This window comes from Daphnia carinata, chromosome 2 (genome assembly GCF_022539665.2).
Source record: "Daphnia carinata strain CSIRO-1 chromosome 2, CSIRO_AGI_Dcar_HiC_V3, whole genome shotgun sequence".
NCBI classification, from domain to species: Eukaryota; Metazoa; Arthropoda; class Branchiopoda; order Diplostraca; family Daphniidae; genus Daphnia; species Daphnia carinata.
Genome location: NC_081332.1, coordinates 5,755,852 through 5,781,668, shown reverse-complemented (window position 1 = coordinate 5,781,668; position 25,817 = coordinate 5,755,852). Strand labels below are relative to the sequence as shown.

Sequence of the window (25,817 nt, the reverse complement as noted above, 5' to 3'; positions counted from 1 at the left end):
TAGAATGTGATGCACAGAACGAAAAAGGGATTACTGATATAACCTGATGCACACAAGATAAAACAAATCCTTTGATTTCTTCTATGCACACTGGTAGCTATTCCGTTAACAAATGCTTCACGTTCTGAAAGTTTACAGGCGTCGTCTACATCAAAGGCACCTGTGACGTATATGTGAATTACGCTGTGTGTTAGGGATATGGCAAAAAATTAACAGTTTTCTCGCAGCTTCTCACTACCTGTGGTTTCGGGATAGTTCATAGGGATGTACCTATGTGCTAGAAAATTTCTATTTAAAAGCGTACACAAGAGAGCTCATCTGAAATTTTAATGCATGGCACCTTGATACATAAAAGCAAGAGACGAAGCTAATATCGATAATTCTGAAGACCTAACACTTCTTAATCATAAATTGACTTACAATTGCTATTGTCAGTGCTTTTATGTTTCGTCGCAGTGTCCGGCGGCCCCCGGCCTTCGTTGAGGGCAATTTTTGAATATGTTTTGTTGCCTTTCAAAAGTTGCTAAATATTTAATTATGTGTAGAATGGTAAAGAAATGTTTTATTTTATTGTTGATAACAAAATTTGCATGCCTCAAGTACCATTGAAGTTAATTGTCACATTAATTCATGATAGAGATGCCACAGTTTTTGAATAATCCAAAATCGAATAGATCCAAGATCCGAATAGATGAACTAACTAGCGCGCCAGTACGCTACAGCGCTAGCGTGACACATCAAACTTCTTTGATTATTCAAAAACTATAAACTCTAGGTAAAAACAAATTTAATTATCGTGTTCCTTATTAAATTTTGAATCAGAATCATATACAGTTATCTCGATTTAATGATATTATATTTTAATAGGACAAAATTTTAAGTCTGACAAAATAAGCCCGACTTTTAGTTTTTTACGGTTAATTCAAAATCTAAAAGCCAAACATAAAAATATACCCGATTTTCGTAATCAGCGATCAATTTCGAATCGGCATAACGTGTTTTTAATTAAATCTAGAATTTGACGAAATTTGTAAAAGTAGTAAGGCCTTCCTACTTACGGCTAAATAAAAATAAGCCCCGGGGAATCCCCTAATTTTCCCGTCAAGTATGCCCCAAAAATATAAATCACTTGGAATTTGATGAAAATACCACGTTATACTCCAAATTTAACGCTGATTTCGGAAAACATATTCTTTTTCTCGTTACATTAACCGTTGCTGAAATAAACGGAAAAAATGACCGTGGGAATTTTACCTCCAAAACTTGCAAAAACTAACCCTCACTGGAATTGGTTAAAAATCACAGGATACACTCAAAATTGAATGCTTATTCCGAGAAAATTGTTACTTTTTTCATAAAACCAACTCTTAATCATCATCATTCATAAAAAAAAAAAAAATTTCGCCAAAAAAAAAAAAAATCACACTTTTCTCTTTTTTTCCGACACGTAGCCATCTACCGCTCAGACTCGTTATTACTGGCGTAGGCAATTTCAGTCCATTGGATGCCATTCGCAGTTAGTTCAGTAACGTGGATGGAGAATAACGCTTGGCTGGAGGAACAATTGAAAAATGGATAAGATAATACAACAAAAGGATGGTAAGTATAAACATTATTCTATTTGGTTTTCAATTATCAATTATTGTTTATTAGATCAAATTATGAAGCTGCAGACCCAATTATTGGAACAACACAAAATATTAGATAACAGCAAAGCTAAGGATGGTAAGGCCTAATACGTAATGATTCTATTTATTTGCTTTTATTCATTTGTGTTTTGTAGCTCAAATTTTGAGTCTACAAGCTCAGCTAGGGGAAAAGAACAAATTGGAATGGAACAGTTTCCAAACAGTGAAGGAGGTTTTTCATAACTCTTCCCTAACTGAACATGAGGATGAATTGGCATTAGGTGAACAGTCAGGTACCTAAACTTTTCAAATAAGAATTGAAAATCAGTATAGAATTTTAACAAACAATTATTTATTGTTTAGTTATTCAGTCTATGACCTGACAGTGTGTTAAAGTTAAATTCTGTTAGTGCTGCACTAAAAGAATTGTTACTAATAAGTCCATGCAGCGAAGGAAGTGAACAATTGTGGGACCGTATTTGGGCTGAAAATGGGAGTGGTACGGAAACCCAGAAATAGCACAAGTTCAACATAAAACATGAATTAGGTACTTTTCGGTTTTTTGTCTATCGAAAAAGTATTTTTAATGCTATTATTTTGCATTCGCAGAATTTTAGTGGGGGATCAAGTCAAGTCTGGAAGTGTTACAGGATGGAAGAGTGAGCCTACAGTTGAAACACTGAAAGTGCATTACCATTAAGGTATGAGGTAAAGTAATAGAGTATGCAAATTGTCTAATGAGAAGTACGATCTTGTGCGAATGAATCCTGTGTAACAGCAATCCTTTATAGTTCTGTCACAGCTAGAAGCCTCAAATAATTCTGCTTCTCTTGCTAAAGAACAACTTGTCCTTTACTCTCAGAGTGTTGGTGAAGATGGGTACTTAAATGGCCCTAAAGATGTTTCATTTCGTTGGCATTGCAGCGATGAACATCATACATGGATTTTTTAGGTATGAAAGGAATTCTCTTGAAAATTTTTTGAATTTATGACAAAGCATTTCTCCTGCTTTTTGCCAACCATGTCTAATCTAAAAAAAAAAAATTTATCCAATAGGAAAGGATTTTCAGCATACTGGGAACACAACTATCAACAATGCAACATTCTAGGGGTGCTATTTTATCATTCAAGAGCCGTATACAATGATTTTCATCTGCAATTTGTATGGCCTTTCCCAAGCTTCTGCCAGAAGTTGAATCTGTAAGTCATGTAAGTCACATGAGCAACAATTGAGATGCTTAATGGTGTTGTTTTTCTTTTCTCAGCATAGGTTAAAAGTAACATTGGATCTGAAAAGATTCTTGGCTGGGGCAAGACACTGAATAAATTGTAATGATTGAATGGATGACATGGCATTTCTATACTTAATTTGGATTCCGGAGACGGTATTTTATATTTAAAAAATTGAAGTGCATATCTGGGCTCTCTTCCTTTCCGTAGCCCCGTTTCCCCTTGACTCGTAATAAGCCCGTAGGGGGTCATGCCCCTACTGTACGGTATATATAAAAACAACATATACCGAGGTTTGGAGGGCTCTGGCCGGAAAGGGGACGTGGGGTGCCGCTTCGTCCGATGATGTGTTCACGGAGGGTGACGTGGCTGCCCACAAATCCGAACTAAAGGTTAATCGCTCCAGTAAAAATGTTCCATATCTTCGGCTCTTCTTCCGGCTTCTCTTAGCCAATCACCGGGTAATCTCCCCGGTGGGTCAACAAGGCAGTGTCTCCCCCTGCCTGGGTTGACGGCAACTTTTGAAAGGGCTATTGTGCCTTTTTAAAGTTGCAAAAATAATTGTAATGTGCAGAGAATTGTCAATAAAATTTTTTTTTATAAAATATTTTTTGCAAAATTCGTTTCTTTCATTGTCTGTATTCGCTGTGTTCACACGTTGCACTTTTTATATTTAGCTTGCTTAATTCATCTTTATTGTTTTTGTCACCTCTGATGCCGCGGTTGTTTTCATGGTTGTTTTCATTGGTTTATCGTTTATCTGTAAGTATTATTTATTACACTCTTTAAATTCTTCAACTTAGATTCAAGGAACAATCTGTATATTTTATGAAGTAATTTTGTATTTTGTTTTACTCGTATGGGAACCGATCCCCAGACATTCAGCGTGCAACGCCGATGCTCTAACATTGAGCCACGAGATATATCTAAGTATTTTATTATCGCATATCATATGTTACGTCTAGGATGTTTATGCAGTTTTTCACTACTATATGTTTACTATTGCATTCGTTATTAGGTTCATAGCTCTGTGGTAGATCCTTTGGCTGCGATACCTGTTACCCTGGGTTCAAACCTCAGTAGATGTGTAAAAATGAAGTAGAATAAATGTAGGAGCGTATATTGCAGAATTGCATTTCAGTTTTATTCTAAGTGTAAATGCGAAATAAGTCCACAAGTGACTAGAAAAAAAGCCAACTTGACATCATATGATTCATGGCTCATTGGTAGAACATCGGCGCGGTATGCCGAACATCCAGGGTTCGATCCCTGGTTAATAATAGAATGCTTACGGATAAACGATAAACCAATGGAAACTGCTTACCATGTGTACACAGCTAACACAGACAATGAAAGAAACAAATTTTGCGAAAAATATTTTCTAAAAAAAATTTTATTGACAATTCTCTGCACATTACAATTATTTTTGCAACTTTAAAAAGGCACAATAGCCCTTTCAAAAGTTGCCGTCAACCCAGGCAGGGGGAGACACTGCCTTGTTGACCCACCGGGGAGATTACCCGGTGATTGGCTAAGAGAAGCCGGAAGAAGAGCTGAAGATTTGGAACATTTTTACAGGAGCGATTAACCTTTAGTTCGGATTTGTGGGTAGCCACGTCGCCCTCCGTGAACACATCATCGGACTAAGCGGACCCCCACGTCCCCTTTCCGGCCAGAGCCCTCCAAACCTCGGTATATGTTGTTTTTATATATACCGTACAGTAGGGGCATGACCCCCTACGGGCTTATTACGAGTCAAGGGGAAACGGGGCTACGGAAAGGAAGAGAGCCCAGATATGCACTTCAATTTTTTAAATATAAAATACCGTCTCCGGAATCCAAATTAAGTATAGAAATGCCATGTCATCCATTCAATCATTACAATTTATTCAGTGTCTTGCCCCAGCCAAGAATCTTTTCAGATCCAATGTTACTTTTAACCTATGCTGAGAAAAGAAAAACAACACCATTAAGCATCTCAATTGTTGCTCATGTGACTTACATGACTTACAGATTCAACTTCTGGCAGAAGCTTGGGAAAGGCCATACAAATTGCAGATGAAAATCATTGTATACGGCTCTTGAATGATAAAATAGCACCCCTAGAATGTTGCATTGTTGATAGTTGTGTTCCCAGTATGCTGAAAATCCTTTCCTATTGGATAATTTTTTTTTTTAGATTAGACATGGTTGGCAAAAAGCAGGAGAAATGCTTTGTCATAAATTCAAAAAATTTTCAAGAGAATTCCTTTCATACCTAAAAAGTCCATGTATGATGTTCATCGCTGCAATGCCAACGAAATGAAACATCTTTAGGGCCATTTAAGTACCCATCTTCACCAACACTCTGAGAGTAAAGGACAAGTTGTTCTTTAGCAAGAGAAGCAGAATTATTTGAGGCTTCTAGCTGTGACAGAACTATAAAGGATTGCTGTTACACAGGATTCATTCGCACAAGATCGTACTTCTCATTAGACAATTTGCATACTCTATTACTTTACCTCATACCTTAATGGTAATGCACTTTCAGTGTTTCAACTGTAGGCTCACTCTTCCATCCTGTAACACTTCCAGACTTGACTTGATCCCCCACTAAAATTCTGCGAATGCAAAATAATAGCATTAAAAATACTTTTTCGATAGACAAAAAACCGAAAAGTACCTAATTCATGTTTTATGTTGAACTTGTGCTATTTCTGGGTTTCCGTACCACTCCCATTTTCAGCCCAAATACGGTCCCACAATTATTCACTTCCTTCGCTGCATGGACTTATTAGTAACAATTCTTTTAGTGCAGCACTAACAGAATTTAACTTTAACACACTGTCAGGTCATAGACTGAATAACTAAACAATAAATAATTGTTTGTTAAAATTCTATACTTATTTTCAATTCTTATTTGAAAAGCTTAGGTACCTGACTGTGTTCACCTAATGCCAATTCATCCTCATGTTCAGTTAGGGAAGAGTTATGAAAAACCTCCTTCACTGTTTGGAAACTGTTCCATTCCAATTTGTTCTTTTCCCCTAGCTGAGCTTGTAGACTCAAAATTTGAGCTACAAAACACAAATGAATAAAAGCAAATAAATAGAATCATTACGTATTAGGCCTTACCATCCTTAGCTTTGCTGTTATCTAATATTTTGTGTTGTTCCAATAATTGGGCCTGCAGCTTCATAATTTGATCTAATAAACAATAATTAATAATTGAAAACCAATATAATAATGTTTATACTTACCATCCTTTTGTTGTATTATCTTATCCATTTTTCAATTGTTCCTCCATCCAAGCGTTATTCTCCATCCACGTTACTGAACTAACTGCGAATGGCATCCAATGGACTGAAATTGCCTACGCCATTAATAACGAGTCTGAGCGGTAGATGGCTACGTGTCGGAAAAAAAGAGAAAAGTGATTTTTTTTTTTTTGGCGAAATTTTTTTTTTTTTTTATGAATGATGATGATTAAGAGTTGGTTTTATGAAAAAAGTAACAATTTTCTCGGAATCAGCATTCAATTTTGGGTATATCCTGTGATTTTTAACCAATTCCAGTGAGGGTCAGTTTTTGCAAGTTTTGGAGGTAAAATTCCCACGGTCATTTTTTTCGTTTATTTCAGCAACGGTTAATGTGACGAGAAAAAGAATAATATGTTTTCCGAAATCAACGTTAAATTTAGAGTATAACGTGTTATTTTCATCAAATTCCAAGTGAATTATTTTTTTGGGGCATACTTGACGGGAAAATTAGGGGATTCCCCGGGGCTTATTTTTATTTAGCCGTAAGTAGGAAGGCTTTCCTATTTTTTCAAATTTCAGCATTCGATTTTGAGCCTAAAGTGTGCTTTTTATTGAATTCTGAGGAGTAAGAGATTCTACAGCGCTAGCGTGACACATTAGAGTTCTTCGGTTCCGTGTTTTTCGAAAACGGGGCATTTTTTCTGGTAAAACGGGTTGCCATAGATATATAAATATATTAGTTGGCTTCAAAATTTAACGTGTCAAAAACTAAATTTACTTTTATTTGGGATCTACAATTTAGGAATTATTTTTACCCCGACTTTTTTCGCGAAAAAGTCGGGCTTAAAATTAGGATGCCGAAATAAGCCATACTTTTTTGTCAATTTCATATTTTTTAATTGTCATCGGTCACGCAAGCCTCTTGAAGCTGAAATTTGTGAACAACCTCTCTCCGTCTACTATTTCTCACTAATGAGGCTGTAATCCTCCCAAGCAATTTTGCTATTATACTAAATGGGATAGCTCTAATATTGGAAACTAGCTTTTCAAATCTAAATAGCAAAGGATGTTAATGTTGATTGTCGGGTGTCGCTACAAGATAAAAATACGACGTTCCATTTTACTGTTATGTCCACGAGGGGGCAATGATTTTGCTATCAGCAACACAAACGTGTATTCTTCAGACAGGGAATATGTCGAGTTATTAGTTGAAAATTTTTCAAGTCCGCAGTCGTGTCCCAATCTAACGCAAGTCATCTTTTCTCCATGAAAGCCATCAAGCTTCTATTTTACAGCCACGATAGCTACAAAACAATGTCCACTGCATGGCCTCTGGAACGCTTGCGCCACTCGTGGCACAGCATTTTGCTTTATTTTTAAAATGCGTTGTACAGTTGCACTACTTGGAACTTCGCAAACACCGCGAGTAAGTTTATTCATAACTCACTGCCTTTCCACACATCTTTGCAACCCAGAGGTTAGACGAACAACCTCAACTCGTTCCCCCTCTCCTCTTTCCACAGAAAAAAATATCAATCCGTTTCAATTCACAAATTTTAATTATGACGGGGCGAGGACGGATCGTACAGCTTGAGCTGGAGTTGCCTCTTTGGTTGGGCTCTCAGACGGAACGGACGGTAGGGCGAGGTCCTCTTCAAGAGCAGGTTGGGCATCAGCTTCAGCTATAATGTTTTTAAGTTCCTCTTCTAGATCGGATTCGTTTTCTTCTTGGACAAGACTCTGAGACATGATATTTTCTATGTCCCGGTGTTGTTCCAAGACAGTTTCCAGCTCGAAAAGTGTGTCTTGAATGTTTTCTTCGTTCATTGAAGGATCACCAAACGAGTTCTTCAACGCCGAAAGGCCAATTTTGTAGGCTTCCATAACCTGACGAAAGATACAAATTATAGTTATACTAACATTACAGCTATGCTTTGACAACAAAGCTAACAAAATTAATTTTACCTTAGAATCCGTTTTTGTTTGACCTAGTTGAAGTTTCATAGTCTGGATATTTGACAGTGCTTGACTGCGTTTTTCAAAGACAGCTTGTAATTGTTTGCGGCGATGCAGTGCAGCTTTAGCCTGGATAACGACGGGGAACAAAATTTATAATATAGATATATCTTACAATTTAAAATTTTTCTTACAGCTCCACGGGAACCCTCTTTCAGCCGTGCACGCGCCGTCTGTTCTAGTGTCTTCATTTCCGTTTCCATACTTTCAATTTCGTCGTTGAGCAACTTTTCTGTACGTTTAAGAGTAGCAAGACTGCGATCAACTTCACTTATCTCAATAGTTTTTTCCTTCTGTTTAGCAGGAGATATGCTCCAGCCGGAATTGTTTAGTTGCGATTGCTTTGTTTTTATCGTTGGAACGATAAATTTTATCATGATTTGGTCCGAAGAGGCCTCGATGGCTACTTTACCCAAATTTTGGAGATGATTCAAGATCAACTGGGTTTCTTCATCATTGCCAAATACTTCAGGATGTAAATCTGTAAGTTCTTCAACTTCCACTATTTCTTCTGATGAAGCTATAGGTAGCTGGAGAATATTTTCACACTTGTTCTGTTTCAGAAATAAGTATAAATTATTGTTAATATTTTGAATTTTTCACATAAAATATATTTCACCTTTAGAACACTAGGAACCACATATTTTGGGATAGTTTCCTCAGTTTCGGTAAGGGAACTCATAACCTTGTTCCACGACCATGCAACAGATGACGTAATGAGGCTCATCCCCCATTTTGTCCACGATGAATACTGATCTGTCTGATAAGAATGTTGATCCTTGATGACAATATCACCATTTCTACAAAAAAAAAAAAAAAATAGTAAAGATGTTCAGACAAAATTCGAAGCCTTGATTTTACAAACAGTTACCTACTTTTTCATTTCATCCAGAACTCTGTTTAATGAGGCAGGATATTTTCCCTTTCTGCCAAACACTTTTTTCAAGTCTTCAACATCAAATGTAAGCTTTTCATTTAAAGTAGCCCATTCCATGATCAACTCTTTCCAAAACTTGTACTTTCCGGCCCAATCATGTGGGTTGAGTGACTCATTTCTGGGTAGGGCAAAAAGAGCAGTCATGCGAACATCATCTTTCCAGCAATCTGGTAATTTGAAAGCTCTCGACGGTGAGGAATCTGGCGACCCCATTTCTCAAAGACGTGTAAAATTGAACGAAATGTGAAGAATATGACTTTCAACTGAAGGATTTGCACGTATCGAAAAAAACAGACTTTTGTTATTTCATGCGATCAAATAAAATCATAACATTTGAATTTGCATTATCGATCTTCTCCTTACTTAAAAAGTTTCAATTTTACTGATGCAAACTTCAGAAAATTCTGTTAACCTACCACAGAATTTCACTTTTGCGTGCAATGTGTAGCAGAAAAATCACATTGATAACAAAGGCACCTTACCGCCATCTAGTTAAGAAAGCAGAAACTTTCGGCTTAAGTCCAAAGAGACAAAACGCTTAAAACCTCTAGGCTAATTGAATGATTGTTATGGTAACAGTTTTCCTTCTTATTTTAGAAATGCATGTCGTTGTTTATTATTATCATTTTTAACAAAGTCATTTTATTCCAAGAACCAAAGACCTTGAAGAAAAGGCATATTTACTGACCTCTTAACGCAAACAACCAACTTTCACTCAGACGGTGATGAGAAAGTTCAAAGCGGTGCAATAAGAATTGCACAACTATTTAATACAACATGCCGCCGGGAGTTGAGCTTTCAACACCGACGACGTTCTGGTTGCTGAACTTCCTCAGCGAGTTGCGGAACCGAATGCAGACGGAAGAAGCGATAGCAAATATCAGAGAGCAAAGTACAAACCTGTAAAACAGTATAAAAAAACGAATGTTTATCGCAATTCCCGTCAAAAGACGGAAAAAATTTACGGACCAATAGGAATAACCAAGATTAGATGAGCTCATGCGATAGACATCTAATATTGTCTCCTGGATAGCCAATTCCGACGAAAGTTTCGAGGAAAATAGGTCTCCCCATAGCGACAACGTGATCAACCCAGTCAAACCTGAAAGCAATCAAAACAAAAAGAAAAGTAAGCTTCAACATCCGTACAACCGGTGAACTCTCAAAACACTTTTGACGAGACAAACCATTACCTACAACGCCGTTGGCCAAATAAATGCCCATTGGCCCTATCAACATCTCGATGGGGACGGTTACTGCGTTAAAGAAGCATAAGCCGGCTGAAATTACTTGGAAGGCAAGCATGAGTGATAAGAATATCAGGGTGGTGACCCACAGTCCGTAGTCCATGAATTGATCGTTTCCTCTTACAGGTTCCGAGCGAGCTGCTTCTTTAACAGAAATATCGCTTGTCAGTTGCACAAGACGGGATCTAGTGAACAGGAAAGCTTAGACCTCATGTTAATCTAAATATGTGTCGTTGAAGAAGTGGCCCCAAACACAGTCAAACCTGCTTGTTTTCAACGCTGTCGTAGCTCTCTTGCATGTGTATTCCGTTTTGCCGAACCTCAGATAATCAAATTCCTGTTTTTGTTCCACATCTGTCGTTCCACAGCTTACTAGACAAACACCTTCGCCACCAGGGCAGAAAACTAGAAAGATTACCGTTTAGTTAAATCACACTAAACACTGAATGTCACCCGATAAGGTAAGAATACTGAAGATTTCGAAACCTGTCAAACTATAGGGAACTGGGGCAAGATCCAGTTGTCCTTCCGTTGTTTTTCGACCATTAAAAAGTCCATAATTAATTGTTATGTTGGTTTCAGAAGATGAGACTGTCGACCCAATCCCATTGAAAATAAAGAAGAAGACATTTTTAATAGCTTGTACAAATTTTAAAATGGCACAACAGAATTCTTACGGCTGCCTTTAGAGACGATCCAGTAATCAGTTCCCATCGCCACACTGTTGAATACTATACCAATGGCACTGAACACGCCTGCGAATATGAACATACCTTTTTTAAGAAAAAATTTATTCTTAACTAGAATTCCCATTTTGAAACCCTATTCGTATTAATTTTTAGAGAAAACAAATTGTGTCTAACTATATGTACAGATGCCCGAGAACGCCCAAGGCTTGTTCACGGATAAGACTCGACTGCACCAACATACTTTCAAACAGTCATAATTCGGCCCGAGTACGTCCCATATCTTATCAATTATGATAGCAGGCGGTAAGATTAAAATCCGTGAGGCGTAAGGAAAAATGCCTCTTCCATCAGAGGGAATGAAATCGGGCAAACGACAAGCAATGATTGGATAGAATCAACGGGGAAAATGACAATCAAGTATAGTAAATAAAGTAAGTAAAAAAGCGTGAAGCGGAAATCCCGTTCGTTAATGGAATAAATTTACGTGCTCCGGGCGAAAGGTGGAAATTATTTTTTGATTCGGAGTGGCAAGTAAGGACAGTAATAATTATTTCAATTAAATCGCACACGACCCCAAAAAATATTACACAAACTTTTGCAATACCAAATGGGTCAATCGACCTTGAGTTTCCTTCCTTATGGTATTCCCCTGAAAAATGATTGAACATAAAGGAAAGGGACACGGGAATTTCCCTTTGGCAGAACTGCCGTAAGTGCTAAGGGCCAAGTGCGCTCATGCATAAAGAATGTTCTTATATTATCCGTTCGATTCAAACTGTTTACGATACCATTTCATTTTCACTGTTGGCACCGTGGCAGCAAAAATGTTAGAATTTAAAATTGAAACTAAAGATTAAACCATTTTAATTTTTACCGATTCACAAATTAAGATTGGGCTCGATTTGTATACCTGTTTAGTAAAGCGTGCATGACGATCTTACAATGGGAAGCTTTGAACTTTAGCCTGCAGATGGCGATAGTATAGAGAATGTTTCTTGTATTATGTGTTGCTTTTCATAGAAACTGTTCACCAGTCGTGGATGGGTCGGCCCTTGTAACACACCCCGTTTTTAACGCTGCAATCACTGGATTATTCCCATTTTCTAGTGGTAGAATACTGTATCCAAATCCGCTAGAACGTCTTCTTCAGGCAACTGTGTACTACGAATCGCCAAGGATTTAAATTATTGCAGGTTTCTACACTTTTTCTTCTTTTTCTAAATTCTTTTGCTATGCGCACACGGCTAATCGAATGAAAAATACGCTGTTGATTTTTTTTTTTCTTTGCAATTAGTTGATTTTATGGTCGCATAATAACTTGTGCGATTTAAAATTTCGACATCGTCAGCGACGTAGTGGAGACCCAAAAAGAAAACAGTAATAAATAAATATAGAACGATAAAGGAGAGAAAGTTCACCGATTTACGAATGAATCTGGGTCTCGAACTCAATGACACTGCATTTCTTGTTTCTTTTAGAATGACATTTCTATTAGCTTCCGTAGCGGAATGCGCATATACGTAGGTACACCCATAAAAAGCCTTTCGCCACGATTGGTAATCACCTAGTCAATGCGAGTTGAATTCTGAGAAATATGTGAAAGGATTCAGAATTAGTATTGTTGAATAAGTAACGTGACTGACACTTACGTGGCCTTGTTTGAAATTAAATTTCTAGGAACCGTCAGACACAAGGCTCGCCATTGCACAAGCTGCCACAAAGACTGATGTGGCGTCGGTTTGTGTTTGACGCAGCTGAAGGTAGAGAAGGAAGGAATTCTCGATTCGTTAATGTCGAAAAGCGAGGAAGAGTTGGGTTTGACGCCCAGTGGCGGCGCAGAGGTGACTTCCCCGGTTCCTAGTTGCTGCTCCGCTGTTCAGCACCAATCGCTGGGAATCCTAATGGAAGATAACATACGCATGCGACAAGCCATGAATAATGTAGGCAAAGTTTCGTGAATTATCAGTTACATACTAAACCCTACAATGAAATGAAAAATTTTGATAAAAATTTGAATAACGGGATTAGCTTGATGTTAAATTAGATAAACTAATTAAATTAAAGACATTGTTAGCTTTCGCATCTACGTATCACTATAAAACGGGGAATTCCGGCTAAACAGAAAAGGCTTCGATTTCGTCGATGATTCTTATCTTTCGTAATCGCTATAAACAGATGCTGTTGACATTGACCCGATGGATTCGTCAAAACAAAGAACAAACCGAACACGTCCGATTATTAATGCAAATGCTGAAGGAGTCTAACGAGGAGAGTGAGAAAGAGCGAAACGTTTTACGGCAAAATTTGGAGGACATGGCTATGCAAGTACTAAAAATTGCGATTACGAAAACTTTCTCCTAAGCACTAACATGGAAATTGACCATCTATAGATGAAAGTCATTGAAGCAGACTTGGCTGTAGAGCGACAGAACAGATTGCTGGCCAACCGGGAGAAGGACGTAGCCAAACAGTTGATTTTCAAGCTGCAAGAAGAAAATTGGGGACTTAGAAAGGCGCGCTCAGTAAGATTTCAATATTCTTTAACATAATTCGTAAAACGTTGTGAATTACACAGATGACCATTTTGTTTGTTTCTTTAGAGGGCACTTATTTCTCGCGATGGAAGCTCCTACTCCTCCAACGGATTTCCTAGTCCGCTATCATCCTCTAAGTTTGACTGCCCCCGTTGAATGCTTTGGATGATTACGGCAACACCTGTATAAAACTTTTTTAAATATTTTGATAACATGAACAATTGTATCGATTGTTGTTCTAAATTTTGTTTTAACATTTCCGCAATTGGATGGATTGTTTCGATGTGATTTTTAAAAAGCCATATTTGTTGGTGCATGCAGGAACCTATAAGAACCAGGCTTAGAAAAAAAAACATATTTATTTCTTGATTATTCAAAATCGCCAGTCAAAAAGTAAAATGTTGAAACTAGCGACAATGAAAGGAAGGAAGATTATCGGGGACAAGAGCATGCTATAGCAGGTTAACAGGGATGGGCTCCATAGATCGCTGGAGGGGCAGGAAAACAATGACGGAACAAATGGCAAATAACTTTACTAGATTCCTAGCAACGCCTTAAATATAATAATAATAAAAAAAAAGAACATACCATTTTCCTACAGTACTACATCGGGCATTTGGACACGAAGGAAACTGGATACTTAAACGTAGGACAAATGCGATAAAACCGGAACCTGGGTAGCGCAGTTTCAATAAAGTTGGAACATCAACTTTGAACCCTAGAAAAAAAAAATGCAAAGAGGTAAAATAAACATCGAAGATGGCAGAGGACAACCGCAAATCTTGACAAGATTTGGTTTCGAACGGGAAAACGGATCTATGAGGGGACGTAAACATGAACATATTTAGTGGTCGTCAGAGAAGCTATAACTATAAGACTTGCAGATAGGGCGACCGCCAACGGGCGTGACGTTTGGTAGAACGTTGGATACCCCTTGATAGCTCAAATTCATGCTTTGTACAGATGTAGAATTCGGGAACATATCCCGAAAATCAGTTTTGTTTAGTCGGTTTGGCTGAGCCCGGTTTCTAGAAGCAGCTGAATTAACAGATGGCACCATGTTGCTTTTGTTGCATTCTTTGGTTTCGTAGGAATAGCCCTTAGGCGGCGGTGTGTAAGTCACGTATCGCCTGATGGGATACAAATCCTCTGGTCTGAGCTCTGGAGTAACCAGCATGGAATCGGCAGAGACGTTGGTGGGCCGTCGGCCAACCCCAGATGGCTGAGGAAGGCGCATAGCCATTTCTTCCGACGAGAGCAAGCTTAGCACAGTACGCAGCACGCTGTCTTCTCCGATGGTGCAATTTCTTCCTGGTTCTCGTATACATTTTACCAGAATGGTCTTGGAATACAAAGTGGCAAATTATGAAAATTCAAAAAGCAATAAAATGAAACTACCTGGAATTTTTTTCGGATCTGCATGATAAGCTGCGCCACATAAGCGTCAACGAAGAATCCAATAAATTCATCGATTTTCAGTATGACAAAATGTTTCCGCGGTCTTGCTAGTACTCTGTTGTTCTTCGTGACCCTACTGAGGCCAAGGATATCCTCGGTGATGTGTTGAAAATTCAAATCTTGACAAATTTTCCGCATTTCATCCTCATCTATGTCATCTGAGTCCTCGTCGCTTTCTCCCAAATTATTGAGTATCTCCTGATAGTCGTTCTTAAAAGAGATAAAAAAACATGAATTTATGATAGTATACTGATTAAAATGGGGGAATCACCTGATTGAGCTGCACAGTGTGAATAGGGGAACCCAGATGTCCGGCGAAAAGAAGGGCTGTGATGGGTGTAATTACACTGCAACAACGAAGTACGGTGAACTGCCCAGCTCTTTGCTGATCTTCGAAGATTACCCATGGGCTGGCCAAGGCGGACGCAGCTAGTTTTGATGAAAGTTTCTGGGCCAACTGAGATTACCATGTAAAATTACGTGGAATCAATTTTGAGATCAATCATACAAAACAAAAATAAAATTCAGTACACAAACCGGATTGGCAGGTTGGAGGCTTTCTATTGAAGGAGCTGCGATAAAGCCCAAGCCATTATTTCGACCTTCTTGTACCAGAAGCGTGGAAGTAAAATGAAACTGCGATCGTGTTTCGTTTTGGGTTATGATTCCGCCATCTACCGGCGAATAACGCGCTAGGTTGGGATATAGACCCGAAGTCAGTGCCGCCTTAATGGCCGTCCAACTTTCCGAATGAATATTGAGGTTGCGTATATCAGCGCAGCCCCGACCACGAATGTATCCACTAGCACGCAGTTCGCCGACTAGAAGGACCCGCAGCAGAAAGATCAGCTCGATATTCGCGACAGAAAGATAATTTTCTTGACAAACCTGAAACGGATTGCTACAGCGATTAGTTTACGTGAAATTAAATTTCCCTTTTTAATTTACCTGGCGCTTACGGCCTTCATCATTAGCCTTCTCCCATAGGTGATAAGCTCTCAGTAATGCCAGATGATCGCTCAGAAAATCGGGTGCCAGGTCATACCTCCGCATGATCGCTATCTTGCGTTCGTCGGGGGAAGCGGGTGTTATGAACGGATCATCTCTGGCTAATAATACATAAACGTTATTCAAGAACCCGTAATGGTATCATAACTATATACTATTACCTAAGCAACAGATAATCGTTAGCACTGGATCGAGGCACCTGAGTCCAACAGCTACAAGCAACATTTTCCCCAGTCTAGGCTCTACTGACAAGTCAATCAGGTGCAGGCCAACATCAGTGACCTGCGAAAGAGAAATCAACATTTTTTGAATTAAGATGAATCTGTGATTCGCGTACAACTTAATCTACCTTGCTTTGGGTATCAAAAGCATCGATCGACTCGAGAATTCCTATAGCCTGATGGACAGCAGTAGTGGGAGGACCATCGGGCAGACTGCAAAAGAACTGAGGCAGCCGCGTATCTTCAGGAATAACCAAACGGGCAAAGAGACATACGTCAATCAGAGAATCGCGGGTTATTTCTGGCACTGGATACTCTTGCAGGCCATCCAATGTCGAACGTGGATACAGGTGAAAGACAATTCCACCATTACGGACGTGCATGACACGCTGTGCTGCAGAAGCCTAAAAGATTCAAATTGGTATTGCTAACTAACAGAAATAAAGAATATTCAAATGTGGCTACCTTTGATATCCATTGGGTCTTTTTGGGATTGGTGAACACTACATCGTTCTCCCTGTCACGGAAAAGTCCCGAATCAATAACACAAATTACATCGTCAAAGCTAATACTGGTCTCGGCAATGTTTGTTGCCAATATGACTTTGCGTTTGCATGCTGCAGTAGGCAAGAATATTTTCTTGAAATCTGTTGGCGGTAAGTGTCCATGTAAGGTGTGCACTTCCAACTTGTTTTTAAGCGATGAAGTGCTAGCAATAATCATGTCTCTCAGTTCTACCACCTCACTGTACGCTGGCAATAAAACAAGAACAGCTCCAGGTTGGGAGTAGCCCAAAACGAAGTTGAGCACTTCAACGATAAGATCCAAGTTGGCGTGGTCTTGGCTGTACTTTGCGTAAAAGCTCTTCAGAACATCATCAGGAGAATTTTGATTCAAAGATGAAGGCTCCTGCATGTTTATGTTGTTGCCCACTTCGTTGGCGAAGACTTGGCTGTATGACAAAAGCAAATCAGCCACTTCTGGGCGGGCAAACTCGTTGGCTAAATCGTAAGGTGTCATGCCTTTGACTTGAAGGGTAGGATTGGCCCCCAAGGAGATAGCCATTTTGACAATATCTAGTTTTCCATGATTTGCGCTTGCCATGAGCAGTGTGATGCCCGTCTGGGAGTGCTGGTAGTCGATGGGCATGACACCGTCTCGTACGAGTTTCAAAATGTGCAAAAAAATCAAATCAGATCCATTGAACCATGCCTAAAATGAAATAATAAAAAGTTTGGTCAAGGTAACGGAATGAAATCACAGTAAGTGCAGACCTCAGTGATAAGTTCATCAAAAGCGGTCGCTGGACCCATGGTCAATTCATCTTGCACTCTACCAGCCCCAACTAGGATCCTTTGCTTCGACAAAAATTTTGTGCAGGTGAGAATGTCTTCCAGAAACAGTTCTGATACCGGATGAGAAGGGACTGGAATCTTGATTATCTTTTCCTGGTGAAAATAGTTTGCCAGTGCGTGGGGCGCCATGTTTGCTGATAGAAGGATAAGTCGCAAATCAGGGTACTGAGACAACCTTAGGCGAAATACACCTAACAGGAGGTCAGTGAATCGATCACGCTCATGAACCTGATCTATTATAACGTGCGTTATCCCCTTAAGACAACAATCACTTTCAATAAGTGAACGAAGAAACACTCCAGTCGTGCAAAATATTAGGGGGCAATTTGCCGTGCCTTTTGATTCAAGTCGTGTCTGATGTCCCACCAATCTGTCTCCGGTTACACCTGGTAAATATTAAGCACGTGTAGAGAAAAGAACATAAGAACACAACGCCTTCGGTGAATGTTTTGCTTATACATACCTCGTTCTACTATGACACGATCAAGTGCAGCATGGACAGAGAGACGGCGTGGCTGAATGCTGACAATACGGCAAGGGACTGATTTTTCGTAGGCGTTTTCTAGGATGTACTGTGGAACTTGAGTTGTTTTGCCACAGCCTATGTCACCAGCAATGACAACTACTTGTTGGTGCTCTAATTGCCGCAGAATCTCTTGACGATATGGGAAAATGGGTAGACTTCGGCGGTGATGTACAAAGGCAGCGCTCTCGCCAAAGAGCGGTATGTAAGGTGGATTATCGGAAATATTTAAACGACCAGCACTTCTGTTCATATTAACAGGTAAAAAATCTATAAAGAAGATTACTTGTAGCAACTATTGATCTGTATGTAAATTAAACACTTACAATCAGAGGGTTTTCCTTTATGGTTCTTGTCATACCGTGCTCCTTGAGGATTCTCATTTTCAAGACAGACATTTTTCACATCTTCAGCAAGAAGTAGTGTTGAGGCATGGGCAAGCTGCAGAAAATTAAACTGACTTCTAACAGCATCTGGCTTCTTCGTTAACAGAATATTTGCATTCCTTCAAATTAATTACAAAAGATGTAAGAAAACAACTACTAATTCCATTGTATGACGAATGAAATACCTGGAAGATTTAATATTCATGCCCATCCCATCAGAAAGTTGAAAAATGAAAGCCTTTTGCTCCTTGAGATTGTTAAGTGCAGATGGCAAAAGCATTTCTAATGGTTTAAAAACAACAATGTTAACAGGCTAATACTTTATTATGTGTACAAAATGAATTTTACCTTCTGTTTGACTATCTTGGCTGAGCTTTTTCAAAACCTCAGTGTGGAAAAACTGGCACATGTGTTGGTCGATTCGCTCATTTACCACATCTACTTTTGCAACAGCAAGAGATGGATTATACTTTTCCATTTTTACTGTTTACCAACACTTTATTTTGAAAACAAATTTCTTTCCCTCTTTTTCGTGATAGTATCGATTAGTATTCGTTAAATAACGAATATCTTCTAGCAATATGCTCTCGAAATTGACCTGGGCCGCATGAGAATGAGCACGCGAATGATGCATGCACGTGCTGCTTTCGAAGCCACGAGACAAAGGCGGAAAGAAGAAAAAAAAAAAAGAAGAAAAAAATGTGTTTCTATGGTTACCCCCACGAGCCACTTCATCCTCCAATAGCTTTCTCCAAATTGCATCAAGGTCGATTGCAAAATTGAAGAAAGGGGGCAGGGGGCAGGACGCTAAGCTGAGCTGCCAGAAAAGTAAAGCTGTCTGGATAATTTATTTAAAATTCACTGCTTCGAGAGATTACATTTACGAAAAAGAATTTCATATATATAAAATTAGGTCAGTAAAAAAAATGATAATTGATAACAATAATTCGTGAACGAAAACAAAAAAATCATTCCAAAAAAGTTTGGCGGGTTTTATTGCCGTTCTTAGAGGTCGACTGTGTCACCTCGGCATGAACCAGTTTGTGGACGGTAAAGATGGCTAACTCGTTGGCTTGTGGGCGTATAATGCCCGGTTCTTCCATTACGACAATGGGTTCAAGTTGATGAGACCCACGGCGTTCCAGTTCTTGTGATGAGTGATGCTGTTGTTGTTCATCACAGAGACCGATTTTCCTCTCAATCCCACAGCAAGACAAATTCCGGATTTGCCCACATAGCTTCTCGCTGCAGTTGTTCATAGTTTTTTTCAGTGGTTCGTTGAGCTGAGAATAGAGCCATGGATTGACAACAGTATTCAATACCGAAAGAAATACCAGCGTGCTTTTAAGCATGGACAATCCACTAGTGTTTTCTTCGTCTACGAACATCGTAACCATAACGAAAATCCAGTTGGGCATTCGACAAAAGAAGAACCAGAATACCAGCCAGAAAAGTGCCCAGGCTATCCGTTTCTTCCTGGCAAGATGGAGGTTGGAAGAATCCCCTGTCCCTATAGGCGAGCGAACCCAAAGAAAATGGCCGATTCTGCCATAAAGTACTACAAAAGTAATAACAAACACGATTAAATGAATTTTATGATGCAAGATTGAAAATGAGTAAATTAAGGCTTACCCACAAAGAGTAGAAATAATGGAACGAAAATTGCCCCGCACAACATCTAAACGTTAATGGTATATATTTTGACATTCGTAGATTGAAATCACTGGATTTCTAAAAGCAAAGACTTACAACATGATAGGCGGGATAGATTTTCGGACCCAAGTTGGTGTTGCTGTTGCAAGAAGGAAAGACGCTGCAAAAATCCATTCCAATTTCAGGGTCAGGAATGTCATCAACTAAGATGAAATAGTAAACGCGCCAAATCCAAAAGGAAGGTAATGCGATACCTTTCGAAATGTTTTTATAATGTAGCAGCAGCCAAATGCAATCAGTCAAGGTTAATGAAAATTATTTGCCGTCTATTTTTACCAATCGAAACGATCCAAACAGCTATGATGCAGCCCACAATAGGCCAGCCAGGTTTGGCTTTCATCGTGTGTGGTTGCATCTTGACCACACAAACGTAACGGTCATATGCAATCAGACACAAAATGAGTGCATTACTCAAGATAGCGGCGCTTTGCAAAAATGGGAAGCTGACACAACCGAGCCGTCCAAAATCCTGGTATTCAAATTTTGAACTTGAAACAAATAACCAAGACTTGCAAATTGTATTAACGTTTACCCAAATATTTAGATCATGAATAACGGAAGATATTTCGGTCGGCGTGGTTGTGCTGACAGTCAACAAATCACTTAGAGCTAGAGCTCCAATAAGGACATTGGTTTTCGACCACGACGATCTATATATGGTGTGCAGGTGAAAATGATGAAATAACGGTATTTCTAGAGTATGAAACCAGGTGGACTACCTGCGAATGCCAATGGCGATGAGCATGCGCACGTTGCTGATAGTGGCCCAAATCAAGCACCCGACAAAGAGCGCCGTCATCGAAACTTTAAACCATAAGGGAAGCACAATGACGTCACTGAGTGCCACATAGCCATCAAGTCCGAGTACGTCGACAATATCGCTGATGTTGACATCGGACAATTCCCAAACCTGATGCAATCAACAGGGAAAACGAATGACAAAACGTTGCAATGATAGAAGAAAAAGAATTCAAGTTATTCACCCATTCGCCATCCGTTTTGTTGGTATGATAGAGCAATTGCAGCCGACATAATATGTCGAGGGTGATATTTGCTAAATCAGACAAATTCACTTGTTTTTGTTTGGCCAAATCAACCGGCTTGATTGCCCTCTCCGGATGATCGACGACCCACAAAGATTCTTGCGAAGGATTCCCTAAGCGTGACCACTCCAGGACGCTTCGGCTCGGAGCAATTGTCGGTCCACTGAACACAATCATCTCATCAGGGACACACGGAGTGAATCCGGAAGCACAACTGAAACCATATCGCCCGATTTGACGTCTAATACCATTATCCGTAAACTTTTGTCTCACTTTTTGTACGTGCGCAAGATCACCCGTATGGTGTCCTCGTGCGTCGTTTTACCGTTGAACGCACACAATCCACGTCAAAAGGAAACCATGCGGGGCCTATTTAGCCGATAACGTTGTTTGCTTACGGCCTGATGAACCAACGTGGATTATCAGTAATTTTTTTTTTTCCTTACCAACTTGTGGCTATTGATTTGTTTTTGTTTGTTTTTTTAGATTCGTGAGTTTTCTACGCATTTTTTTTTTATTTGAAATGTATTGAGATTGATCGGCACATTTGAAGCGATTGGAACTTACGCGAATGTTCCGTAAAATAATTATGGGACCAAAATTGAAATATAATTAGGTCGCACAGTTAAAAAAAAAATATTAATAATAATAATAACAGAAACACGGAGAATTTTGGAGAACAAGAAAAGGATTCCCTACACCTAAAAACCAGACTGGGTGCTTAGTGGGTGACTATCTGGCTGCTCAGTTGTAATTTCTTGTGTCGCCTCATCGGCTAAAATTTCATCCTTCAAGATAATGTTGACCAATGTGGTGCTCTCTTCCGGTTCCGCCTGAATGAAAACAGCAACCCATTTTTTTGTTAATTCATTTTTTAAAAACCACATAATTGCAATCTTTTTTTTTGTTTACCGAAGCTTTTGTGGTCGAATCCAGTCGGACGTCACTGATTGCAATAGAGGAATCGGTCGTCACCTGACATTTTCAAGTTTGAAATAATTAACCGATTATTTCTTTTTTTTTTATTTCTAGGAAAATGTTCAAGGTTGTTGACTCACCGCTTCAATAGAATCGTCCACTTGAGCGATTTTTATCGGCAAGCTTGGCTGGACCTCCGTGTGTTCGGCCTAATTTATGAGGTAATAATGGTTTTTTTCTTTATCTGATCAAATAACATGTAATTCCGTTCAAATTGTACCTCATCTGCAGATGGGCTGTCTGTGGGCTTGACCTCTTTCTCGTCAAGCTGTTGTTCTACAATTGCAGCCACTTTGGTGTCTGCTGCTTCTGTGGTGATTGCCAAATCTGTTTCGTCATCAGCAAGGCCGTCGTTATTCAAAAGCAAGGTGGATTCGGTCTCTGTGGCTACTTCGTCATTGGAAATTTCCGGTTGGATGGTCGTCTGAATTTCTTTGACCAACTCGTCGGCTGAGCCAGAGCCTTCAGAGGCATCAGCTGTGACAATTTCAGCGACACCAGAACCTTCGTCGTTTGTGAAATCGGTTAAGGGCTGGCCAGATCCTTCGCTAATTTCAGACTCTTCAGCTTGGGCCACCTTGACCAATGATTCTTCGATCAAAGCGACTTTGAGAACGGGCAATGCCGTGCTGTCTTCCACCGGCTCGTTGACAGGGCTAATGGTGGCGACGTCTTGTTCAGTGGCTGTTTCACTTTGACCCAAGACTTCATCGGCCAACAGTTTCTCGTGCGTTGCAGTCACTGAAAGGCCATCGTCTTCAACATCGGCCAACAGTTTCTCGTGCGTTGTAGTCACTGAAAGGCCATCGTCTTCAACATCGGCCAACAGTTTCTCGTGCGTTGTAGTCACTGAAAGGCCATCGTCTTCAGCATCGGCCAACAGTTTTTCTTGCGTCGTAGTGGCTGGCACGGCGTTGTCAATTGGATCGGCCAAGATTTTCTCTTGCGTCGTAGTGTCTTCGGCGACAGCGTCCTCGACGTTCGTCAACGTCACAACTTGACTCTGTGCCTCAGTTACTGGAACGACTGCTTCATCTGCCGCAACGACGGGTGATTCTGACGTCTGATGTTTCGTGTCTCTCACTACCGGTTTGGCGGAGACGAAAGCATCTACTTGCAGGACGATTTCATGGCTGTCATTCTCCACGGAGTCGTCAGCTGAAATCGGCTGCCAAGGTTGGTCGATATCGTTGTAAGCAAATTTGTGTTTCTTCTCCAATTGCCGAACGTATTTTTCGTAATTCAATCGCTCGTCCTGTTGTAATCCGTTATGATTAGCATTTTCTAACAAAATGTTCTTTGTCGCACGTTTATAGCATACCTCAGTTCCAGCTTGTGGAGATTGAACTGGAAATCCATTTACAATGACAGCGCCAATGAGAGCGATCAAAATCAACTATGAAAAAATTCAAAATTGCGTTTAATAGTGGCAACTAGAAAGATTGCCACTTGAAGATGAAATCCATGTTTGGCAAGTGTGTGATAAAAAAAGAAATGGGCTAACAATCAAACGAAGAGAAGAAACAAAAATGTACCTGTTGAACGGCCATGTTGCGATTAAAAGTTGGTGGCAAGTTTCCGGCTGTGAATGGAACTCACCGAAAGCGAGTTAAGATCTGATGTGAAGTTTTCTTCCGGGGGCCCCTTCTTATATAGGCGGAGACGGCCCTAAAGCAAAATGTAGAAATACAAGAGCAAGAAGAAAATGAACGCAAGAAAAGGGATAGATAAGAGGGGCGGGTTCTAGCCCGAACGGCTCCTCCATTTGGAGGAATGTGTCTGTACGAGGAGGCCCTCTTTTGCTTCTTCTTCTTCGTCCTTTGTTTTTTTAACTTCTTTTTTGGCACGTTTAAAACAAAGGCTTGAAAGAAAAATAACCAATAATAAAAAGCAAGAACTATTAGAAGCAGAGACTACGTCGTAAAACGATTCAAAGTCACGAAAAAAAAACGAAATTTCCATGGAAAGCGGAAGAAAGAAAAGAAACACAAAGATCAAATCGAAAAGAATTGCACATTGTTGAACGTTACCTTTTTTTTTTTTTTGCGAGCGAATAAATCAGCCCGCAAAAAGGTATCGCAAGGGATTGATAAATCGCCCTTCCCCATAAAAATACCGGGCCAGCAACATTCTTGTAGCTTTTAGCTGGCACACACCAACCGTAAGTATAGATAACCTGTCTAGTGTAAGTGTAACAACTATCAAGGATGTTTGGCGATGCAAGGCTACGTCCGGTCATCCGGTAAGTACTTCAAGTGGCCCTAATATACAGCGACGTGCCGGCGGGTGCTGACGGGCTTTTGGGTATATTCGTTTGTTGCTTTTATTTTATTTTTTTTTTTTACTTGATTGCTTTTGTTCTGTTTTTTTTTTTTTTTTTTTTTTTTCTAGAAATCACGTCGGGCAATTTCACTGTAATCCGGCTACCTGGCAAACAACCGAGAAAGGACGAACGGAGAAGGTTTGCACCTATAATTTATGACGAGTGGTGTCTCGGGGAGTGGCGCCGAGAAGCCGTGTATGAAAAAAAAAACCCTGAATTGCGCAACGTAGCCGTTTGAGTTCAAGACTTTGGGAGAAGGAAGCAAGAGACATAATTGGGGGTCAGCTTCATCCATTGCGCCATTTCGTTTGGCGTCGAACCTTTTCTGCACTTAAACTATTTCTGCAACAACTTCCTCACGAAGGCGAATTCCTTACGAGCAGTATCTCTATCTTTTTTCTTCAAGAAAAATATTTTTCGTGATTGGGTATGCAAATAAATCAAACCACTATGTTGAGACCAAGAAGAAGAATATCATTAAAAAGCAAGAAACGAAGAAGAGGAAGACCGACCAATTGTTACCACGAAAATCAACCGCCATTAGGAGTCGTTCACCCTTGACGACCAAGAACTATACTGTGCTCGGGCGCGTCCTTCATCCAAACACGAAGAAGAAAAATACCCCCGTCGACCACTGCACTTCCTCACTCCGAAGATCGGCGAGACCCTATTTACGTCAAAACATTTGTTGCATTCCGATGGACTGATGCGTCCCAAGGTGACACGGCGATGAGAAACCTCAAAGAGAAAAAACCGCAAAAGAAACAACAACAAAAAAAATCTTATACATTGGATTTAATAACATAAGGCGACACACACACACGGGTTACTTCATTCACACGGCACTCATTTGAAATAAAAAAAAAAAAAAAGACAACAAAAAATAAGTAGAAAAATTATTGAAGAATAAAGATTGTTGATGAGACATCTAAAAAAGAGGAGAAAAAAGGTACAGTTGATTGACCCTCGAGCTTTTGTTTAACAAATCCAATTTTATCTGAATCTTGTTTTATTCTTTAGAATTCGTGTCTCTCTCCGAGAACAGGATACACATTGACGGAGTTCACAGACCGGTTTACTCTTCTTCTCATTTGCATACGTTTGAGATCTATATGCCGGTTCTTCACCTAATCATTCGTCAAGATGAGCTTCTTCGGCAGAGGAATAACTAGAGGCTATAACAAAAAATAAGAATCAAGGTCGCTCTTTTGTTCTTGTATATTTATTTTTTTAAACATTTTATTCTATTTTTTTTTTTTTTTCTTCCCTTTCGTTTCCCATTTAGGTAA

At 39.6% G+C, this 25,817-nt stretch overlaps 6 protein-coding genes across 6 annotated transcripts; 1 reads left to right on the top strand and 5 right to left on the bottom strand.

Annotated features, from left to right (window-relative positions):
• Nucleotides 1-7,497: 7,497 nt before the first annotated feature.
• On the bottom strand, nucleotides 7,498-9,422 carry LOC130686859 (charged multivesicular body protein 7-like). Its single transcript, XM_057510026.2, has 5 exons — nucleotides 8,989-9,422; nucleotides 8,733-8,913; nucleotides 8,248-8,667; nucleotides 8,063-8,182; nucleotides 7,498-7,984 (listed from the first exon to the last, which is right to left on the bottom strand). Exons 1-5 carry the CDS (start codon nucleotides 9,261-9,263, stop codon nucleotides 7,658-7,660), a joined length of 1,323 nt encoding a protein of 440 aa, XP_057366009.1. The 5' UTR covers nucleotides 9,264-9,422; the 3' UTR covers nucleotides 7,498-7,657.
• Nucleotides 9,423-9,629: 207 nt separating this feature from the next.
• LOC130686866 (uncharacterized) lies at nucleotides 9,630-11,206 on the bottom strand. Its single transcript, XM_057510033.2, has 6 exons — nucleotides 10,975-11,206; nucleotides 10,784-10,888; nucleotides 10,561-10,702; nucleotides 10,244-10,482; nucleotides 10,020-10,152; nucleotides 9,630-9,950 (listed from the first exon to the last, which is right to left on the bottom strand). The coding sequence occupies exons 1-6, from the start codon at nucleotides 11,108-11,110 to the stop codon at nucleotides 9,818-9,820; spliced, it is 888 nt and encodes a 295-aa protein (XP_057366016.1). The 5' UTR covers nucleotides 11,111-11,206; the 3' UTR covers nucleotides 9,630-9,817.
• LOC130686868 (uncharacterized) lies at nucleotides 11,166-13,848 on the top strand. The gene is made up of 6 exons (XM_057510036.2): nucleotides 11,166-11,417; nucleotides 12,007-12,179; nucleotides 12,664-12,926; nucleotides 13,162-13,311; nucleotides 13,377-13,508; nucleotides 13,587-13,848. The coding sequence occupies exons 3-6, from the start codon at nucleotides 12,777-12,779 to the stop codon at nucleotides 13,674-13,676; spliced, it is 522 nt and encodes a 173-aa protein (XP_057366019.1). The 5' UTR covers nucleotides 11,166-11,417; nucleotides 12,007-12,179; nucleotides 12,664-12,776; the 3' UTR covers nucleotides 13,677-13,848.
• A 146-nt stretch (nucleotides 13,849-13,994) lies between these two features.
• On the bottom strand, nucleotides 13,995-19,128 carry LOC130686849 (3'-5' RNA helicase YTHDC2-like). The gene is made up of 13 exons (XM_057510015.2): nucleotides 18,820-19,128; nucleotides 18,657-18,753; nucleotides 18,412-18,590; nucleotides 18,026-18,355; nucleotides 17,482-17,948; nucleotides 16,673-17,419; nucleotides 16,336-16,611; nucleotides 16,148-16,268; nucleotides 15,927-16,087; nucleotides 15,516-15,866; nucleotides 15,250-15,435; nucleotides 14,919-15,188; nucleotides 13,995-14,862 (listed from the first exon to the last, which is right to left on the bottom strand). Exons 1-13 carry the CDS (start codon nucleotides 18,947-18,949, stop codon nucleotides 14,365-14,367), a joined length of 3,813 nt encoding a protein of 1,270 aa, XP_057365998.1. The 5' UTR covers nucleotides 18,950-19,128; the 3' UTR covers nucleotides 13,995-14,364.
• Nucleotides 19,129-19,438: 310 nt separating this feature from the next.
• LOC130686856 (substance-K receptor-like) lies at nucleotides 19,439-21,650 on the bottom strand. The gene is made up of 7 exons (XM_057510022.2): nucleotides 21,168-21,650; nucleotides 20,904-21,094; nucleotides 20,717-20,834; nucleotides 20,461-20,653; nucleotides 20,221-20,378; nucleotides 20,104-20,149; nucleotides 19,439-20,029 (listed from the first exon to the last, which is right to left on the bottom strand). The coding sequence occupies exons 1-7, from the start codon at nucleotides 21,402-21,404 to the stop codon at nucleotides 19,440-19,442; spliced, it is 1,533 nt and encodes a 510-aa protein (XP_057366005.1). The 5' UTR covers nucleotides 21,405-21,650; the 3' UTR covers nucleotide 19,439.
• Nucleotides 21,651-21,727: 77 nt separating this feature from the next.
• Nucleotides 21,728-23,886, bottom strand: LOC130686858 (uncharacterized). Its single transcript, XM_057510025.2, has 6 exons — nucleotides 23,741-23,886; nucleotides 23,527-23,601; nucleotides 22,426-23,460; nucleotides 22,286-22,354; nucleotides 22,140-22,202; nucleotides 21,728-22,060 (listed from the first exon to the last, which is right to left on the bottom strand). The coding sequence occupies exons 1-6, from the start codon at nucleotides 23,753-23,755 to the stop codon at nucleotides 21,929-21,931; spliced, it is 1,389 nt and encodes a 462-aa protein (XP_057366008.1). The 5' UTR covers nucleotides 23,756-23,886; the 3' UTR covers nucleotides 21,728-21,928.
• Nucleotides 23,887-25,817: the final 1,931 nt, after the last annotated feature.

Coding starts and splice junctions, on each gene's coding strand:
- LOC130686856 (XM_057510022.2), bottom strand. CDS start 21,404: ATGATTGTGTTCAGTGGACCGACAATTGCTCCGAGCCGAAGCGTCCTG. Junction 21,095..21,167: donor ACAAAACGGATGGCGAATGG/GTGAATAACTTG, acceptor TGATTGCATCAG/GTTTGGGAATTGTCCGATGT. Junction 20,150..20,220: donor TCTATCCCGCCTATCATGTT/GTAAGTCTTTGC, acceptor ATTAACGTTTAG/ATGTTGTGCGGGGCAATTTT.
- LOC130686859 (XM_057510026.2), bottom strand. CDS start 9,263: ATGGGGTCGCCAGATTCCTCACCGTCGAGAGCTTTCAAATTACCAGAT. Junction 8,914..8,988: donor GTTCTGGATGAAATGAAAAA/GTAGGTAACTGT, acceptor TTTTTTTTGTAG/AAATGGTGATATTGTCATCA. Junction 7,985..8,062: donor AAACAAAAACGGATTCTAAG/GTAAAATTAATT, acceptor ATCTTTCGTCAG/GTTATGGAAGCCTACAAAAT.
- LOC130686858 (XM_057510025.2), bottom strand. Junction 23,461..23,526: donor CTCCACAAGCTGGAACTGAG/GTATGCTATAAA, acceptor GGATTACAACAG/GACGAGCGATTGAATTACGA. Junction 22,061..22,139: donor ATTCGACCACAAAAGCTTCG/GTAAACAAAAAA, acceptor GTTTTCATTCAG/GCGGAACCGGAAGAGAGCAC.
- LOC130686849 (XM_057510015.2), bottom strand. CDS start 18,949: ATGGAAAAGTATAATCCATCTCTTGCTGTTGCAAAAGTAGATGTGGTA. Junction 16,612..16,672: donor AGACCCAATGGATATCAAAG/GTAGCCACATTT, acceptor TGAATCTTTTAG/GCTTCTGCAGCACAGCGTGT. Junction 14,863..14,918: donor AGATCCGAAAAAAATTCCAG/GTAGTTTCATTT, acceptor TTGTATTCCAAG/ACCATTCTGGTAAAATGTAT.
- LOC130686868 (XM_057510036.2), top strand. CDS start 12,777: ATGTCGAAAAGCGAGGAAGAGTTGGGTTTGACGCCCAGTGGCGGCGCA. Junction 13,312..13,376: donor TGGAGGACATGGCTATGCAA/GTACTAAAAATT, acceptor GACCATCTATAG/ATGAAAGTCATTGAAGCAGA. Junction 13,509..13,586: donor GACTTAGAAAGGCGCGCTCA/GTAAGATTTCAA, acceptor TTGTTTCTTTAG/AGGGCACTTATTTCTCGCGA.
- LOC130686866 (XM_057510033.2), bottom strand. CDS start 11,110: ATGGGAATTCTAGTTAAGAATAAATTTTTTCTTAAAAAAGGTATGTTC. Junction 10,703..10,783: donor AGTTCCCTATAGTTTGACAG/GTTTCGAAATCT, acceptor TAATCTTTCTAG/TTTTCTGCCCTGGTGGCGAA. Junction 10,483..10,560: donor ACAGCGTTGAAAACAAGCAG/GTTTGACTGTGT, acceptor CCTGTTCACTAG/ATCCCGTCTTGTGCAACTGA.